Here is a 19,088-nt window from a genome sequence, read left to right on the forward strand (position 1 = left end):
CCTACACCCAGCAGGGGCTGAGCATGATGGGGAAGGCTCAGCAGGAGGAGAGAGCTGAGGGCTGCCCTCCCCACCATGCCTGAGATGGGCCCCTGCCCCACCGGCGCCCCAGCCTCACCGGCAGTGCCTGTCCCACTCGGGCCTCCGACACAGGTCTGAGAGCAGCAGAAAGGCCTGGGTGGCGTCCACATGCACCAGCATCTCCAAGTGGAAGGAGAGGAACTTGTCTTCCTCCAGAGTGTACAGGCGGATCTGCATGGGACACAGGGCAGCCGTGTTCCTGCACCCCTGCCCCAGACTGTGCGGGGTGGTGGGATGGGCTGGGCTGACTCAGTTGCTGGAGGCTGGAGCAGGAATCTCAGGGCTGCCACTGACTTGCTTTGTGACTGTGAACAGGTGACTCAACCTCTCTGAGCCTCAGTCGCATCCCCATGAAAATGGGCTGTTGAGAGAATTCAGCACAAGGGGACAGGAAGGTGTCTTAAGAAGCAGAGACTGAGGCAACAATGGAACGGGTCCTCAGAGCCAGCCGCCCATTCAACTCCCTGATGTCACAGGCGGGGAAGTGACTGGTCCCCGGGCACAGGCAGGAGGGGCAGAGCTCCAGTCTTCCCTCAGCAGTGCTTATCCACCAGCCCCACCCCTGCACTGAAGGAGAGGCGGAGGGGAGGAGGCAGCTGGGCAGAGAGCAGCAGATGAGACACTGGAGTGAGAAGGTGGGCAGGTGGGGAGAAGGATTTGGGGGTCCTCCACTCAGGCCCGGGGGGGCAGGGACGTTTCTCTAACTGGGCTGGTTTCGTGATCTCATCCAGTTCCTTTTAAGAAACCCCCCATGGACATGAGCGGTTTGAGCGAGTCGCTTGCCATGGGCAGCTCTGGCTGCTCAGGGGAGACAGGGAAGCTGGGCGGCTGGGTCGGCTACCTGGCTGGTCTCCGAGGACAGCGCCCAGTTGTCCTTGGCCACAAGCATCTTCAGGGAGGAGACGTTGTTGTAGCTCAGGTACACCTGCCCGGGGCACACAGAACCTCACTCTCCCCTCCTCGGGGCCCTGCGCGAGGCCAGGCCGGCGGGGCGGGGAGGAACACGGACCGCGAAGGGGAGGGTGCTGCGGAAGGAGGCCCCGGCCTGGCCAGACTCGCAGTGCGACCCTGGACACGTCGCTTCTCCTCTCGGGGCCTAGCGCCCTCCTGCCGCGTGCGGACGCAGGAAGGCCCTCTGCTAACTGGACCCGTCTAGAGGCGTGCCATTAGCGTCCTGTCCCCTTCAGGCTGCCCTCCAAACCCACTCGGACAGGAGGGGAGGCCCGAGGGCTGTCCCCTGGGAGCAGAGGGCCTTACCTGGTTGCTTGGGTCCCAGGGGACAGAGAGGGGCATCTCCGTCTGCTTACAGGACACAATGTACTTCCTGGGAGGGAGGGAAGATGACAACCGTCGTCCCTTGGGAGCCCACCTCTGTCGACAGGCGTCACTCAGGCTGCTGTGTGCCAGGCCCTGTGCTGCACCCAGCGGGTGGGGGGACTCCTATCTGGGCAGGAGATCGATGGGCACACGGAAAACAGCAGCGAGAACACACACACTCAGTCAGCGGCGGGGACGGGCCGGAGGGAAGGGGCCAGCTGAAGGCTCAGCACCCCACACCCCTGCTGAGCAGTCAACTCCAGCTACGGTGGCCTCGCCCTTAGGACTCAGTGTCCTCCTCTATAAAATGGGACGGTAGTCACACCGCCTCAGAGGGCTGTCATGAGGAGAACGGGGCTGGGCACACGGCACATGCACACTTTTTTTTTAATAACGACGTGACCCCTGGTGCGCTGACAGCATTTTCAAGTTGATCAAGTGCTTTTGCAGCGGCCTCATTCACACCCTGGTTTGTGTCTCAAGCAATCACATCTCCCCTCGGGGCCTTTCTGTCCTCATCTACCACACGAGTGTCCGAGTCAATGGAAGGAACGCAAGGTTTAAAATTGGCCAGACCCGGCTGGGTTCAAACTCTCAGTCCGCCAACCATTCCTATCTGTGTGCCCGTGCCCACCCGATCCCCCTGCCCTCTGTCCTCGCCTATGCAGTGGGCCAGTAAGACCGCTGTGTAGTGCGGCTGCGTGGATGCAAAGGGCCCAGCCCAACGCCCAGCACAGGGGCAGCACTGCAGAAACACGAGTCCCTGGGACCGGGGGAGCAGGCGACAGCCCTGAGCCCATGTCCCCCCCCACCACCCAGCCCCACTTGCCTGTCCAGGCGGATCTTCTTCCTGGCACTGGCCTCTCGGTACCGCCGCTCGCCGTCCTGGGGTGAGAAGCAGAGACAGACTGCGGTGCGGGCGGGACAACCAGCTTGCCCCCTGCCACCATTCCTGTCAGCCCCCCAAGGGCCCGACGAGGCCCTGCAGCCCTAAAGTGGACTTCAGGTCTCACTGGGGGGCCCGGGGTGAAGGCAACCTGGACAGGAACGTGCCAGGGAACCGAGCTCCAGCCCAGCTTCCCCCAGCCTCCCAGACTGGCTCGGGAACACCACCTGGACCTCAGTTTCCTCCTCTGCAAAAGGGGATCCCCAAGGGCACTTACGATGCTAATAAGACCCCCATTCACCGAGCACTTGCTCTGCCCCAGGCGCTCCACTAAAGCGCTTTCCACGCATAGGTTCATCGAAGCCGTACAACAACCCTCCTGGGCTGGTGCTCCTACTGTCCCCATTTCACAGAGGAGGAAACTGAGGCACAGAGAGGTTGAGTGGCTTGCCCAAGGTCACAGGGGTAAGGAATAGAGCCGGGAACAGAACCTGGATGGCCTGACTTGGAGCCCACCCTCTTTAAACACTACTTCTAATGTCGCCCCACTCGTGAGCATTAAATGGCGAAGGCCTGAAGGCACCTTGTGGACTGTGCACTGTACCCCCGTCTGCCAGCTCCCCGCTTCTCCACCCACCACCCACTCTTGACCGCCCGACGCCCAGCTATAGGGCAAGAGGTTTTTCACAGCCCGTGCTCTGCCTTGTGAGGCGGGCACGCAGGGTGAGGACCTCCACAGAGAGACGGTGACCTCTCCAAGGTCACTCCCTGGCCCCCAGAAGGCACAAGGGAGCATTTTCTGAGACAGCCTTTGAACCCAGGCCCCCGACTCTCGTCCCTGTGCTATTTGCTCCCCTGTGGCCCTTGTCATGACACTCAGCACTTACTGAGTGCCTCAGGGCTTAGCCAGGCTCAGGGTCAGTACCCCAGAGACCCCCAGAGCCCCAGGAGGCACGGCCTGCAGACACGCCCACTTGACAGATGGGACGAAAGCTGGCAGGGGGCACCTGCTAGAATGTGGCAGAGGTGGGTTCCAGCCCACCTCCTTCCAACTCTGCAGGCTCAGGGACGCCTGTTCCACCAACTACGAGCCCAGCCCACACGCACCGTCCAAGCTCTTTCAGGCAGAACAGGTGCCTGCCTTGCCCAAGGGGCATCTCTGGGGGTCACAGCAGGGCATTCAGAGCTGGCTGGGCCCCAGCAGAGGGGCAGGGTGGGCCCCCCGACCCCTGGGCAGGGAGGGAGGGGAGCCGGCAGTGGGGCAGAGTGCTGCCCCAACTCACCCCAGGCTGGGGCCGAATCCAGGGCAGCGTCTGAGGCTGGTCTTCTGCGTCTAGGACCACGAAGGTCATGAAGGCGCTGTTGATGTGCCGCCGGTGGGCCTCGGCCTCCTGGCGGTAGGCCTCCACACTCACGCCCACCTCCATGCTGAGGGGAGGGAGGGCTGCTCTCATCTGGACAAACCTTCCAGAGGCCACGTCCCATCCCCAACACACACGCACACGTGCACACACACACGCACTCCTGCAGTTCTTCCAACAGCCCGGATCAGAGTCCCACTGGCAGGAAGGAAACCCAGAACTGTCCCTTTCATCAATGTTTACAGAGACCTATGTGTGCCTGGCCCTGTGCTAGTCACAGGGCACACAGAAATGAATAAACAGGTCTGGTCCACGCCCTCATGGGCTACAGCTGGGAGGTGGGGCCACAAGCATATGTATATAAAATCTCTCAGGGTAAACTGCAGAGGGCTGTGGAGGGACGTGAGCAAGGCGGTGGAGGTGCAGAGCCTCATTAGAAACAAGGTCCCTTACACGCATGCTCTCGAGCGCTCTAACAGCCGCGCTCCTGACAGCACAGGGGCTGCTGCTTCTGCATCTCTGATTGTCTTTATTAACTAGAACAGAGCAGCCACCACCATCCCCCGCAGGAAAGTCTATGATCCCGGAACGTGGACATCAACAGATGGGGAAACCGAGACCTAGCACAGGGCAGTACCTGCTCCAGGTCACACGACAGTCAGGAAGAGTATCTGGACTAGAAATCAGGCCTCACGCCTGTGCGCTGGTCAGACTGTGAATAGTCATAATCATCATAACAACAGCAGCAGCAATGGCTGACCCTCACTGGACGTTTCCTCTGGGATTCCGCTGGTGACGCCTCACTGAATCCTCACAACTCTGAGGCAGCTGTGGTGAGCCCCATTTTACAGGTGGTAAAAAGAACTGAGGCTCAGAGCAGGTGAGTAACTTGCCCAAAGTCACACAGCTGGCAAGAAGTGAGCCACACTTGAACCCAGGCAGCCTGGCTCCTGATCCCTCACTCTAATGACTGCACTATCTTGAAAAAAATCACCAAATCTTTGAAATCACCAAAATAGACACATATTTAAAGTAAGCTTTCATGGGGGTATCAGGATTCATTCCAACCTTCAGGGCTCTAGGGACTAACTGTCTTAGGAAAAGGGTGGGGAAGGGATTGATAAATGACAGAGCACTGGCAGGAGGCAGCCCAGTGATCTGAGCACCCACATCTGGAAGGCGTGGAGGCAGAGCCAGGGAGACAGATGAGACACACTGAGCATGTGCTACCATCCAAGACAGCAGGAGGCCCAGGGCAGGGGAAGCCCAGAGGAGGGGACATCAGAGCTGAATTTTGGTGACAGTGAAGAGACCCAACAGCCAGGCAGGGTTAGGACCTCGTCTGCAGGGCGAAGGGTTCCTGGCAGGATTGCAGGGGGTCCCTTCTAGGGTCAGGAAGAGCCCTCGGCCCCGAGGGTCCTGGTCCCACCCATCCCGGCCCCTCACCTATGTTTGAAGGCGTTGTTCACGATGGCCTTGAACACCAGGCGGTCCCCAACATGGGATGGGCCCCGGAAGTGGAACATCTCAATGGCCTTCAGCGTAGGGTGGGCACGGCACAGCCGGCTGGAGGAGGCCGGGGTTAGGGGGACAGGACAAATGCCCCCAGTGCTTCAGCCACAGGCTTGGGCCAGCCTCCACCCCTGCTCCATCCCCAGACCCAGCCCAAAACCACATGCACCGCCCTCTGGCCCCCTCACCCCAACCCAGCCCAGCAACAGTTCTGCCCAGAGGAACAGAACTAAAGTCCCATCGCACAGCTTAGAATACTAAGGTCTGTGTGCATGGCTGGAAAGCAGCTGAGACTGAGGTGACAGAAGAAAGCATAGGGCAAGTCTTGGGGTAAACCCCTTCCCCATTTTCCTTCTAAGCTTTACACCTTAGCACCTGCTGTTCCTACTACCTGGAAGCCCTCCTCTTACCCAAAGCTACTTGTCATTCAAGGCCCAAGAAGTGCTCCTCCTCCAGGAAGCCTTCCCTGACTATCCGGGCTCCAACCCTCCTCTGAGGTCTTCTTGCACTCACAGCCTGAGCTGCCCAAAATGGCATTGCTTATGCACTGTGTCCCACGGGTTAAACACAGAAGAGGGGCCGTTTGAGCTGGGCTCTAGAGGATGAGGAAGAAGTTGCCTGGCAGAGGAGGGTATGGTGAGGGAGGGCGCTCCTGGCAGGGGCAACAGCAAGCACAAAGTCACGAAGGTATGAGAATGTCAGTCAGTGAATGTCAGTTATCATAACTATAGAAAGTACCCCAATATTTAGGGTAGAACCAGCCCCAGACAGGCACAGAAGTTATAGGAGAAGGAAGGAATTATTTTCACCTCTGGGGAGAAGGAAAGAGCCAGAGAGGCTTTGTGGAGGAGTGGGCAGGATCTTAGCAGACAAAGAATAGTGGGCGTGGCGTGGCGGGAGGTCAGACCAGGAGCAAGGGCAGGGCTGGGAACGTGGAGGATGGGAAAGGGAGGGCAAATGGCTTGATCTTCAGGGAGCATAAGATTCAAGAAGAGAGCAAGCAGGGGCGGGCCCAGGGGCTTGGCGTTTCCTGTGCAGGCGATGGGAGCCGTGAGGGCTCTTTAAGTCGAGGAAGGAATGGCCAGCTCACAGAAAATCATTCTTCTCTGTTTCTCTGGGTTACCCTAACAGAACAGCCAAACTTCCGAAGCCTTGAACGCCAACACCAAGCTGGGATTTCCCCCCAGAGGGAGCTGTCCAAGAGAAAGAGGGGTGAAAGGAGAGCAGGTAGGGCTGTGCCCTCACCTGGCTGCGATGGTGGCCACATTCTCCATCCAGGCCATGATCTGGCCCCCGAAGGTGTTGCCCTGGTGGTTGGCGTGGGGGGGCAGGACCAGCTCCACGCTCTCCACACGGGTCTTCTCGGCTGGCACCATGTGGCTGCAGTCTCTGCTCTCCAGATCTGACCCGGGAGGCGCAGAGGGAGGAAGGTGGGAAGGTGAGAAGGTTCCCAAGGGCAAACCCTCCCCATGGGCAGCCTGGACCCCCACCACCACTGTGCCCCACCTAGATTCTTTCATTTACCCAGCATCACATGGGCATGAGGTGAGGGCTGGATCTGGATGAGGAATGGGAGCAGACAGGATGAGGGAGACGGGGCTGTCACAGGGCAGTAGACAGAACACCAGCTTTGAGACAAGACACAGCTGGGTCTGAACCTCAGCTCCACCCCACGCAGTCTGTATGACGTTGGGCAAGTCAAGTAACCTCTCTGAACCTCAATTTCCTCCTCTGTAAAGGGCAGATGTCAAACCCGACCCGTTAGGACTGTGAAGGTGAAATGCGATCACGGTTCTAGAGAGTTTGGTGCCCAACTCAGTAGACACTCTCAGAAGACACTCTCCTGCCCTGACATGCCCTGTCCCTCGGGGGTGATGGCATTAGGATATCCTCAGTTGGAGAGGCCAGAGAGTGGGCAGGGCCTTGGAAGTCAGAGGAGCAGATGCTGACACGCCCCACCCAACCCAAGGGGATGCCACGCATCTCCCGTCAACCAGGGACAGAGGCCTCGTCAGGGAGGCCCAGCAAAGAGGCAGCATTTCACTTGGTTTGCAGGCTGCTGGGAGATGCCACAGCAGGGGGAGGGGAGGTTGAGGGTGGCCAGAGCCAAGGTCTGGAGAAAGGATGGGCGACAGTCACAGGAGCACCGAGGCCTTTGGCTTAGCCGGAGCTGAGGGCAAGAGAGGGACAGCACCAGAGGAGGCTGAGCGGCCAGCCAGGCGAGGGCATTTGGACTGACCCTGAGGACAGGGCTGTCAGGACAGGAGGGACTCAGGAGGGCTGTGGAGGGATGGATGGCTCCAGGGGGCCTCGACGACAGTGGGAAGAGCTGGGCTCTTCCACGGCTCCAGGACCCAGAATTGAGAGCACAGCTCACTGCTTTCACAGGGTCAGCTCCTTCCACCTGCTCTCCCATTCTGGGCAGCCCAACTACCTCTGATTTGTCCTAAAATTGCCTCCTTTAGGTTTCAAGGAAGACTCCGCATTCCACCGTTGTGGAGATCGGTGTGCAAACGCAAGCCACCCCTCCCCACCTTCACCCAGCCTGTGCCCTCCGTCAGGGAGACCTTTCCTCCTCTCTCCACTGTCCACGTCCCAACAGGCCACAGCGGGTCCCTGTGCGCCGGTACAGGACAATCTCCAAGATACACTTTTAAGCGGAAAAAAGCAAGATACAGAGCAGTGTGTATGCTCCCTTTTGGGAAAAAGAGGGAGCTACATAATCCACAGTGTGCTTAAACATGCAGGGGTACTTCTGGAAAGATGCCCAACGAGGAACAGCGGTGCCTCTGGAGGAAACCTGGGTTCTGTGGTGGGAGAGAGTCTTGCTTTTTATTCTATCATCTCTATCTCTATCTCTATCCTTCTCTCTATCTATCCTTCTCTCTATCTATCTGTCTATCTATCTGTCTATCTATCTATCATCTGTCTACCTACCTACCTATCTATATTCTTTTTAAAAAATTGCAGTCTTCAAGGCCAAGCTCAATACTACCTTCTCAAGTACCTTGAATCCTAGAGACTCAAATGCATTTGGTGGACAACAAAGGGTTTCCTTATGTCCTAACTCCGTCTTCACGGCTCCTGGGAACTGGGCGAGAGGCCCAAATACTCCCCTTTCCCTGAAGGAGATCTTGAGGCAAGAGGGCCAGGCCTGAGGCCACCAGTGGGTGGACGTCCCAAGGAGACTCCCTTCCCCCCTCTGCCCATGGGGGGCCCAGGGCAGAGGGGGGCAAGCAGGACACCAGCTGCCCTCTGCATCCACGGCCGCTCACCGTCCTGAATGACGCAGTTGGTCAGGAGGTCCTTGATGGTGTCCGCGTAGACCAGCCGCATGCGCCGGCGCTCAGCCGCCACGCTGTGCTCGGTCTTCTCCTCCTCCGTCCGTGGTGTGGTCTGCCTCAGCTTGACCTGTGGGCCAGTGTGGGGTGCAGGATGCTCAGGACAAGCTCCCTGAAATAGCATGAGGGCCTGTCCCCCAGCCACCACCTCACGCCCAGGGCTGCCGGTTATAAGTCCTCCCCTCTTTCACCCCATCTTCCTGTCCCCATGCTGACTGACACATCATATTCACCCTCCAAACACCCCCAGTCCCCCTCCTTGGGCAAAGGCACAGTGGACCAGGGTTGGGTGTCACTGCAGGACATGAAAATGAATGGTGAGACCTGAAGAACCCTCCCGTGAGATGCACGGGGAGAGGTGGGGGAAAGGCGCCTGGGGTTCCATCGCAGTGGGAGGTGGGCCTTCCTCTGGGAGCTGTGGATTCCCATAGCCCCCACCTCGACCCCTCCACCAACCCCTAGAATCATTGCCCTGGTCCAGGTCTGCCATGACAGGCGCCCAGGGGGTCCAGCAACATCGGGTGGCCAGGTGTAGCCACCTACCTTGGAGAGCTCGCGGTGAGCCACAAAAGTGGCCAAGGCCTTGCACACGCTCCACTGCTTCTCCAAGCACAGGTCCTCAGAGGCCACCTGGATGCCCACCTGAAGGGGAAGAGTAAGGTGGGGGAGTGAGGAGGGAAGAAATAGAGCTCACCAACCCGAGAGCCCGCTGCTCGACAAGCAAGGAGGTCCCTCCCCAGGCCTGGCCTCTGGTATTTCCGTAGCACCTACCACATCTGGGAGGACAGAGACCTGGGGTAGGTTCTGAGGCTGCCCCTGGCTCCCTGGGAAACTCTGGGCAAGTCACTTCCCTTCTCTGGGCCTCAGTTTCCTCATCTGTAAAATGGGAATGATCATATCTACCCTCACAGGGTTATTGAGACGATTAAAATGAGACTGTGTTGATGAAAGGGCTTGAAGTAAGTAAAGCGTTGGCTCAATTAAAAGGACAGACACCTGGTATCTTGGTGACCTGGGGCAAGTCCCTCCCCCTCCCTGGCCTCAGTTCTCCCTTTTGTGTTATGGGTGTTGGACAGTTAGATCCTTAGGATCCTCCCAACCCTGCCAGCTGTTTCAGAACTCTGCTGCCTCAACCAGAACTCTGTGAGTGAGTGTGCCCGGGCTGGGGGCTGAGAATGGAGAGGAGGAAAACCCACCCCCACCACCCCCGGCGTGCCCGCCCCACACACCTCCATGCTGGAGTTGAAGGCCCGGTTCACCTTGGCCTTGATATTCACCACTTGTCCAACACTGAGGAGAGAAAGCAGGAGGTGAGCCTTCCAGAGAGGACAGAGGGAGGGAACAGGGGCCTCAGATACTTGTGGGGAAGTGGCAGGAGAATGTCACGGCTCACAGAGCACATTCACATCTGCGATGTCACCGAGTCCTCAAAGCCAGCCAGCAAGACAGTGTTGGCCCCATTTTACAGGTGGGAAAGCTAAGGCTGAGAAAAGTGGCATGATTTCACTCATCTCCCCCTTTCCCCTGCTCCCCCTTGTCCAATGAATGCTCGAGCTTCTCTTTGCTCTCAACTCAACAGCCCCTCTCTGCCCTCTCATGGCCCTGTAAGTTTCACTCTCCTAACACTTCTTCCAACAGGTTGACCTCCGTCTCCCCACAATCCTTAAGCCCCACTGGGGCAAGGTCACGTCTGTTTTGCTCACCATTGACTCTTCAAGGCCTAGCACGTGGCACAGGGAAGGTCCTCCATAAAGAGTGGCCTACTGCATTAATGAATTCCACACTTATCGAATGCTTGCTAAGTGCAGGGGGCTATGAACAGAGGGTGGGAAGAGAAATGAAAACATTTAAAGCATGCCTACTATGTGCCAGGCACTGTGTACTATCTCATTTGAGCCTCAAAACAAGCTTGGCAGGTAGGTTTAAGGGGGATTGAGCATCAGAGAGGGTAAACCATTTGCCCAAGGTCACCCAGCTAAAAAGTGACAGAGTCAGGATTCTAGATTTGATTCTGTTGACTGCACAGCCCCACTCTTTCCAGCTGCAGTCTGTCCCTCTGGAATGATTCCCACGTCCAGATGAACAATCAGAATCCCTCGGGGAGCCACCTCGCCTGCCCTGGGCCGACTTGTGCATTTCCATTCATGTTTTTAGCAGTCCTAACAGTCCTGGAGGGGCCTGTCATTTTAGGAGACACATACTGACACGTGACAACTGCAACTTACTTTCAAATTGTTCCACAAAAAGAGAGAGAGAGAGAGAAAAGTATATGCATTTACTTATCCGTATATAGATAAAGCAAATTTAGCAAAATGTTAATTATTAAATCCCAGTGGGGGCGATCATCGCACTATTCAACTTTTCTATAATTTTGAAAGTTATCATGATAAAAAATTAGGGAAAAAAAAACTTCCATGATCCCCCAAATAAAAATAAAAATCTATTTTAGCTGGGGTGCTAAAAAAAGAAAGAAATTTGTGACTCCTCCTCTGCCTCTCCTCCCCCTCCTCCTCCTCCTCTCTAACTTCCCCAAACGCCAAGCAGACATCCACTGGGACCCCTGAGCTTCTCTTCCTTCCTGATCGTCCTCATCCCACTGCTCAGGCCAACACTGGCTCCTTCCCCAGGGTCACTGCCAGCCTCCCCAGGGGCCCCCTCGAGCCCCTAGCTCCCCAGCATCCCTCCAGGTGTTCTTCTCATCGCAGAGAGGCAGCTCCCATAAAGAAGTCTGGCCCCTGTTAACCTCTTCCTCAGGACCAGTTGACTCTCAGGGGACAGAGGAGCATGTTAAATGACACCACAGTGATGCTGACAGCAAAACCCAAACGAGGGAGAACTCTAGAGGGTAAACGACCAGGTTTCCTCAACAAATAAATTTCAAGGCAAAAGAGAGAGAGAGATGGTGGGAGGAGAGGATGTTGGGGCGGTGTAGCATCTACAGATTTAAAACAAGACTTAAGACATAGCAACCAGTTGCAACCTTATTTGCATCCTGACTTGAACAACAAAAATAACTGTAAAGCAAAAGGAAATAAAAAGAAATTCATGAGACAGTGGGGACCACTGAACACTGACAGGATATCTGGTGTTCGGGAGAAATTATTGCTAATTTTGTTTAAGTGTGGTAATGGTGGTGAGGGTAGGTTTAAAAAGAGTTCTTACCCTTTAGAGATACATTTTGAAATATTTTTAAACGACAAAAGCAAAAACAAACAAAAAACCTTCCCCAGCTTTCCTCAGGTGTGGCCAGGCCTTTCTTCCCCAGCTTGCCCTCCTTCCCAGGATCCTCTCTGGCGTCCCCTTCCACCCACACCCTCCTCTGCCTAGACTCATCTTCACTCTGCTGGGTCTGCAGCGGGTCCGTCACGCACACACCCCACCCCAGCCCTCTCTATCCCTAGTTCCTCCGAGTGCCAGAACTTGTGCCGGCAGCAGAGACCCCGACCTGGCCCAGACATGGCTCCACTGGCCTTCAAAGTGTCACTGCACACAGTGCTGACAGTACTGGAGCCAGCTCAAACACCTCCTCCAGGAAGCCCCCTTGATTACCCTCTGTGCCACTACACCCACCTGTAGACATATAAGCAATGCAGCCCATCGGTTAAGAGTGTGGGGAATCAAAATTGGCCACCCCAAAACGTGTCTCTTTGCCGTGGCTTGATTATTTTTAAGAACAAAAGACTCTGCAACAAACTTTGACCTCCCACCCCACTAAGTGCCTAAAAGAAATTTCAGATAGAAGGTCTGTCCCCAGGACGGGCCATCACCATAGATAACTCTGGGTATCGATAGACTGGGAGAGTCCTTGCTATGTCCGTTCTTGTCAAAGTTCTGTTTACCACACATTTGCTTTTCCATCTCCATGCGAATTGCCTCTGAAGTCCCAAACCACTACCCCCAACACCCTCCTTTGTCTTTAGCTGAAGATGGTATTTAAGATGAGAGCCTCTGCCAGTTTTTCCTGGGTCTCTCCCATGTATACATGTCATAGAGCTTTGTTTGATTTTCTCCTGTTATTCTGTCTCATGTCATTTTAATTCATAGCCCAGCCAGAAGGACCCAGAGTGGGTAGAGGATATGTCTTCCTCCTCTACGAGAGCGAGGGCTCTGGGGCCACACTGCCTGGCCACTGGTACATCCTGGGTCCCCCACTAGCTGTACGGCCTTAAGCAAGTTCCTTCACTTCTCTGGGCCTCAGTCTCCTCCTCTGTAAAATGAGGACACTAACAGCCAGGACCTCAGAGTGTTGTTCTGAGGGTTAAATAAGTTAATGTATTAAAAAGGCATTACAAATAGTGCATCAGTATTGGTTCATGAACTGTGACAAAGGTACCATACGAATGTAAGACACTAGTAACAGAGGATCTGGGTGTGGGGTATATGGGAACTCTCTGCACTATCTACAACTTTTTTGTAAATCAAAAACTATTTTAAAATAAAAGATACGTAGAAAAAGTATTACAAAGCACCCATGTGTCAGAGATCATTATTAGCATGGAACTTAGCCCTCTGAACTGAAATTATGTTTCTACATCTGTGTCCCCGCAGCCCGGGAGCTCCTGGGCACTACGCTGCAGTTGACTCTGTGCACCCCACACCCAGCATGGGCCCTAGTCCAGAAAAGGTGCAAGCAGGGATGAATGACTGAATCAATGAATATCGGGACTGGCCAGACTTCTTCCTTAACCATAACACACCGGGCACCCAGGAATCCTGAACAAGCCCTTGGCACTTGATGTCCTGGGCACTGACAGCAAGTTTAGGAGCAGGCCCGGAGGCAAGAGCACTGTCTGCAGCCCCTGCCGCCTGTCCTGGGCCGAGGGCTTGGCTCACTCATCGGGTCCCAGCAGAGCTACGCTGAGATAAAGCTGAGCAGTGTAATGAAGAGCTTTCTAAAAGGCACAGACATTAGACAAAACAAACCAAACAAAAAACCTGGGAGGTGGTGAGCTCCTCATCCCTGGAGGTATGTGAGCAGAGGCTGAATAGCCCAAGCTTTTGGCTCAGGCTTGGGCAAGTCACCTTGTCTAGTGACCTCCCTATAGGCCAGTGACCAATGACCCACAGACAATGTCCAAGCTCAGAAAGGCATTCACTGATGAATACTATTTTGCAAACCTTATCTTATTTTCCATTTTGCAGATAAGAAAACCAAGGCCCACAGCAAGAGACTGACTTCCCCCAAATCACACAGCACCCCATGATGTTGCTCAGTAATGTCTGCCTCAAACATGACTCAACTTCCTTGGCCCCACCCTGGCCGAGGGAACCCACCCCTAGCCCACCACTGTCTCAGAGACCCTGCAGACAGGTCATTGCTCCCACTCCATCTGTAAAGGCCCTCGGTGAGCCAAGTCAGGTTCCAGGCAGCACACACGTTGACCAGACAGGAGGCGGGGGAGGGGGCCCTGAGGTCGCGGTGGGGAGACCAGAAGGACGGAGAGGCAGGAGGGTCCACTTACCTAATGGTGTGCTCAAAATAGATATCGTCCATGGAGGCCGTGACGCAGGGGCAGCCAGCATGCCTCTCCGCTGGCATCGGGAGAAGAAAGCCGTGCGTTAGCAGCCTCCTCACGGCACGCAGCCCTCTGCACCCCACCCTTCTTCACCTCTCTCCACCAGTCACCACGCCCAACCCCACTTTACATCTGGGCTTTGTCTGTCTAGCGTCTCTCCCTTCTGCTGGACTGCGAGTTACTGGAGGGCAAGGACTTTTGCCCATCTTGCTCATGGCTGTGCCCGGGGCCGCAGCGGAGTCTGGCACACAGTAAACACTCAGCAGGTAGCTGCTGAAGGAAGGAGTGATCACGCCAGGCACTCTACGTGCCCGCCTTCTCAGGAGCCCGTAACTCTGCGCAGTCAGCTTCCCCCTCCTTTGTTTCCTCGTCTGAGTCATTCCTGCCCCCAGGACTCTGGCCAGTGCCTCAGCCCCTCTGGAATCCTTTCCCCGGCCCCACGGCAGGGTCAGGGCCTCTGGTCTGTTCTCTCCACAGCCCCACTTCTGCCTCCGTTTCCCAGCCCCCTGCAAACAGTGCTGAGGGGCAGCCAGTCGCCTGTCTGTGCCCCCAGCAGACTGCGAGCTCCCTGTGGGCTGGAAAACACTGGGACACCAGGCACACTGAAACGAGCTCAACTCAGCCCGCTCAGTGGAGGGAATGCCCCAGGGCACACAGCGGGGGCTGTGCTCACTCTCCAGCCCACCACGGAGCAGCCACGTTCAAGGCCGTGCTGTGATGACGGGGACCTGAGGGTCCAGGACCAACACTCACAGCTGTGCGGGGTTGAGAGAGGGGGTGGACCCAAGCTGAGGGCTGAGAAATCGGAGAGGGCAGCTGGGGCAGGGGAAGCAGCATGTGCCAAGGCCGGGTCAGCACGGAGCGTCCCTGGTGGACGGTGACGTCTCTGGAAACGGAGGCCTGTCCTCCAGAGGGTGGGGCTGTGGGGGAGGTCGGCCATGCGGGCGCAGCTCACCGGACAGGCAGGCCGTGGTGTCGATCCACTTGAGCAGCTGCCCGACGCTCAGCTCGCCACGCTGGTTGGTGTGGCAGGGCAGCACCAGCTGGCTCATCTGCACCTCCGTGGGGTTCCGGTACCCCTCACCCTCCGCCATGACGCCGCCGTCCTTCTCTGCGCGGGAGGCCGACTTCCGGGATGTGCGGCTGGAGAACACGGAGGCCAGGCCCTGGGGGACAGGTTGGGACACAGAGGTCAGCTCACTGCAGGTCTCCCAGGTCTGCCTGTCCCTGACACCTCCCAGGTCTGCCGGTCCCTGACACCTGAGGGCCGCACCCCAGGGCCACCTCCCATCACACTCCCACTCCAAGAGCGGCCACCACCCTCCAGCCCAAGGTCTCAGCCCCAGGGGCTCTCTGGAAGCCACTTGCGCCCAGTCTCCTCTTGGCCAACGACTTCATGTTAACACGCCCTGGGACTCGAGGGGCGGGAGGGGAGAGAGGAATCCCGTAGAGAAGTCAGTCCTCCTCCCTTCAGCTGCTGGGCCAGCTTTTTCAAGTGGGGAAGCCAACCTGCCCTCCCATCTCTCTGGCCTGCTCTGCCTGATCAGACTGTGAACAGAGCTAGGCACACCTGCGGGACAAACAACAGGAAGGACAGACACATGGGTTCCAACTCTCACGGCCAGTGCCAATTATGCGAATGACAGTCACTGCTAACTTTTATCCAGTACTTACTAAGTACCAAATACTCTTCTAAGCACATTACATGTATGAAGTCAATTTTATCCGCACAACAAACTCCTGAGGTAGGTTCATTATTATCCTCATTTTATAGATGAGGAAACCGAGGCCCAAGTAAGTGGCAAAGCCCAGCTGTGACTCTGGCTGCAGAGTCTGAGGTCCTACCCGCCACACTACACTGCCTGCAGGGCCTCCTGGGGCCGAGATGAGAAGGAGCCAGGGCCCCGGCCTGGACTCAGCGGCAAAGAGCGCCATGACCCAGTGCTGACCCCATCACAGCTGCAGGATGGGGGCAGTGACGGCTCAGGGCAGCGACAGTTCTCGTGCTGGGGGTCTGTACTCCTTGGATAATTCCTCCCATGAGACTCCCATAGCTCATTCAAGAAATTCAAAACATGCTGAGGTGACTTGTTCAAGATCACTGACCCCTAAGTGGTAGAACTGGGATTTGAACCAGGCCTGTCTGACCCAGAACAGCTTGTGGGTTCCCAGGGAGGCAGCTCACTCCCAAGAGCCCCTGGGTACCAGGCACAATGTGAGCACCAAGGGCAGAGAGAGGAAGGCAGCGGCCCCAGGGGCTCTCGGCCTGGGTGGAAGCCTGCGGGGTGCCAGGCTACCACGCTTGCAGGCTCTTGCAGGCAGCTCGCAGGCCGCTGCAGTCCAAGCAGCAGGACCCGTCACCATAGTAACCACTGCCAAGGCGTTTCCCGCCTGGTGTGCATTGGGGTCTGCGTGGATGTGGGTGTGGGTGGCTGGCTTTCTGGGTGTGGGAGGCAGTAGAGGGAGGAGGCAGGCAGACTCCGTTCACCCACACTCTTCCCAAACCCCTCCCACAGCCAGTGGCTCTGCACAGAACATTCCACAAAGGAGCGCTGAAGAAAGCTAGGGAAATGGGGGAGGCAAGATACAGAGGGTAAGCAGGCAGAAGAAAGGGAGCAGACGTGTGGGGTTTCTGGGCAGTTCTGGATATACACGCAGGGAAGCCCCACACACAGTGTCCCTGCTTTACAAGCTATTTTCACATCCACCGCCTCACTGGATCCCCAAAAGGAAGACAGAGGGTGAGGGCTGTTGACCCCATTTTACAGATGAGGAAAGTGAGGAGGGAAAAAGCCCTCAGTCGGCAGTCAGTACACTAAGTTCTAACCCTCTCTCTGCTTCTTACCCAGTCAATCCCCACGCCCACCAGCCTCCAATTTCCTGTTCTGTGAAAAGGAGTCTCAGCTTCCCAATGGAGACTACATGCCTGGAGGCAGGATCTTTGCCTTGTTCGTTCATTCATTCATTCACTCATACATTCATTCACCAAGCACCTCCTTTGTCCTGGGCCAAACACTGAGAACACAAAGATAATTGGGCCAATCCCTTTGAGAAGCTCACACTCTAGTGCTCATGCTTGGAAGGACTGGCACACAGTAGGACCTCATCAAAGGTTTGTGGAGGGATGAGCAGAGACAGACGGGAGTTCAAATCCTAGCCCTGTTCCTCAGGTGCGACATGATCCTGAGCAAGGCCCCTCCACTTCTGAGCCTCATCTGTCACTCACAGGGCGGGGGCAGGGGGAGACTGTCAATCCCCAAGATACCCCAGCCCTGGCTCCAGGATTCTCCAGGATTCTGGGTCTAACCTTCTAGGGCTCTGGCACACCCAGCTGAGGTTTCTAATGAGGAAGCTAAGGAGCCCTATCACCCTGTCAGACAGGAAACACTGAGCTCCTCCAAGCAAGGCTGTGCTCCAACCCCCAGCCCCCAGGCAAACTGAGGGATAAGCCCCACTGTGGCTGTCCCCCCACTCCCCTCAAAGAGAGGGGTGCAGAGCCCCTGGGCTGGAGCATAGGGAGAGGGGACAGAGCAGCACAGGTGGCCCCAGGCACAGCCTCGCAGACTCCAACTCCTTCCTTGGCTCCAAGGCAGTCTGCCCACGTCCAGACAGGCCAGGCCATGCCTCCTCCTGTCCCAAGGTGGGCAGGCAGCCAGCCCGGGTGGCAGGGGCATGTGCGGCCCGGGCAAGGTTTGGCCAATGGGTCCCCAGAGCCAGGCCTCTCCTCCCAGGGCTGGTCACGCGGAAAGCAGAGGCCCTGGACAGAGCCAGGGCCTGGGGCGGCCAGGCAGGCTGAGCCAAGACAGCTGACAGGGAAAGCAGAGCCCGCTATGAAGGTGGTGAGGGCATCTGGGGGTCAGAGACGTGCCCTCTCAGATGGCAGCCATGCCAGGCGCTGGCCCCAGGCCATAGCAAACCTGCCAGAACTGATAATCCTAGACTAGGCCTCAGCTGGCTACACTGTGGGCTCTATGTCCCTCCTCCTGGGCCAGAGTCATGTCACGGACCTGCTGGGTCAGAGCAGGAGAGGCCACTTCGCCCAGTCCCTTCACAGCTAGGGAGACTGAGGCACACAGAAGGACAGGCTGGTCCAGGGACACAGCTGGGGAGCCGGGATGTGCCCTCCAGGGCCAGGGCTCCTTCTAGGCAATTTGACAACAGCCCCATTCACAGACTTAACCTGGATTTCCTCCCTCCCCCAAGCAGCCAGGTCCCAGCGATCCAACCTCTTTAAACCCCAGGTCCACCCCACCGCCCTGCGCGCTCAGGCCCCACACCGCAAGTCCACTGGACTGGTTCCGTAGCCTGTCCACAAGCCTCCAGTCTCTCCACCTCCTTCGAGCCTCCACGCAGCAGCAGGGGCATCTTTCCAACAAGCAAATCCACCAACTCAACAACCACAACTTACTGCGTCCTGCCTCTCAGGGATAATAGGTCCAGTCCCTATAACTCCTCTCTTCACGGGACTCTGGTCTGTCCCTTAGGGCCACTCAGACCTTTCTGAAGAGCGAGCCTGACCAGACACCTCCCCTGCTCAAGACTCCTCGATGGCTCCGTCCACTCGCAGGATCAAGGCCCTACTCTGTAGCTCCTGCCACCACCCCCAGCGGCTGCTCGCCCAGCTCTAGACCACACGCAGTTCCTCCGAGCACCACTCATCCCCCTCTGTTCCTCCGTCACAAGGTGCTGTTTCTGCCTCGGATCCCTTTATCTGCCCCACCTGCCAGGTGAGTCCTCTCTCCTCCCTCCTCAAGCCCCCCATCCCGCCTCTTCCCAAGGGAGGGTTAGGGCCTCCCCACCCCCGCAGCCTCGCCTGTCTCCATCACAGCACTGCCCAAGCTGTGTGGTCACTGTTTTTACGGCCACCTCCTCCAGCAGACAGGCATTCCCACAGGACAGGGACAGACTCAGGCCTGCCACGGAGCAGATGCCGAATAAACGCCTACGGGAGATGAAAAGAAAGAAAATGGCTAGTGACAGGGGTGGCCTTGGAGCTGAAGACGAGGAAGGTCTGAGGTGCAGAGGGGACATGGAGCCAGGGGGGCGCAGAGAAGCAGGTGGGTAAGCAGTAGGC

The 19,088-nt window shown here is 56.9% G+C and overlaps 1 protein-coding gene across 6 annotated transcripts in view; it reads right to left on the reverse strand.

Annotated features, from left to right (window-relative positions):
• The window catches only part of ACOT11 (acyl-CoA thioesterase 11), a 49,499-nt gene that overhangs the window by 6,208 nt on the left and 24,203 nt on the right, over positions 1-19,088 (reverse strand). For 4 of the 6 annotated variants that reach the window (XM_087445875.1, XM_087445872.1, XM_087445871.1 and 1 more), the window contains exons 2-13: positions 14,970-15,180; positions 13,961-14,030; positions 9,728-9,788; positions 9,042-9,140; positions 8,433-8,568; positions 6,403-6,559; positions 5,092-5,211; positions 3,568-3,712; positions 2,228-2,283; positions 1,339-1,405; positions 923-1,006; positions 119-252 (exon numbers count right to left, since the gene is read on the reverse strand). In XM_087445875.1, the coding sequence (XP_087302001.1) occupies positions 119-252; positions 923-1,006; positions 1,339-1,405; positions 2,228-2,283; positions 3,568-3,712; positions 5,092-5,211; positions 6,403-6,559; positions 8,433-8,568; positions 9,042-9,140; positions 9,728-9,788; positions 13,961-14,030; positions 14,970-15,108 (1,268 nt within the window). In that variant the 5' untranslated portion in view covers positions 15,109-15,180. Of the gene's footprint in view, positions 1-118; positions 253-922; positions 1,007-1,338; positions 1,406-2,227; positions 2,284-3,567; positions 3,713-5,091; positions 5,212-6,402; positions 6,560-8,432; positions 8,569-9,041; positions 9,141-9,727; positions 9,789-10,201; positions 10,824-13,960; positions 14,031-14,969; positions 15,181-19,088 lie in introns of those variants that run through there. The other 2 variants (XM_087445874.1, XM_087445876.1) reach the window with 2 other exon arrangements.

Source organism: Ceratotherium simum, chromosome 22 (assembly GCF_057802395.1).
Source record: "Ceratotherium simum simum isolate JZ-2026a chromosome 22, ASM5780239v1, whole genome shotgun sequence".
In the NCBI taxonomy this organism is placed as follows: domain Eukaryota; kingdom Metazoa; phylum Chordata; class Mammalia; order Perissodactyla; family Rhinocerotidae; genus Ceratotherium; species Ceratotherium simum.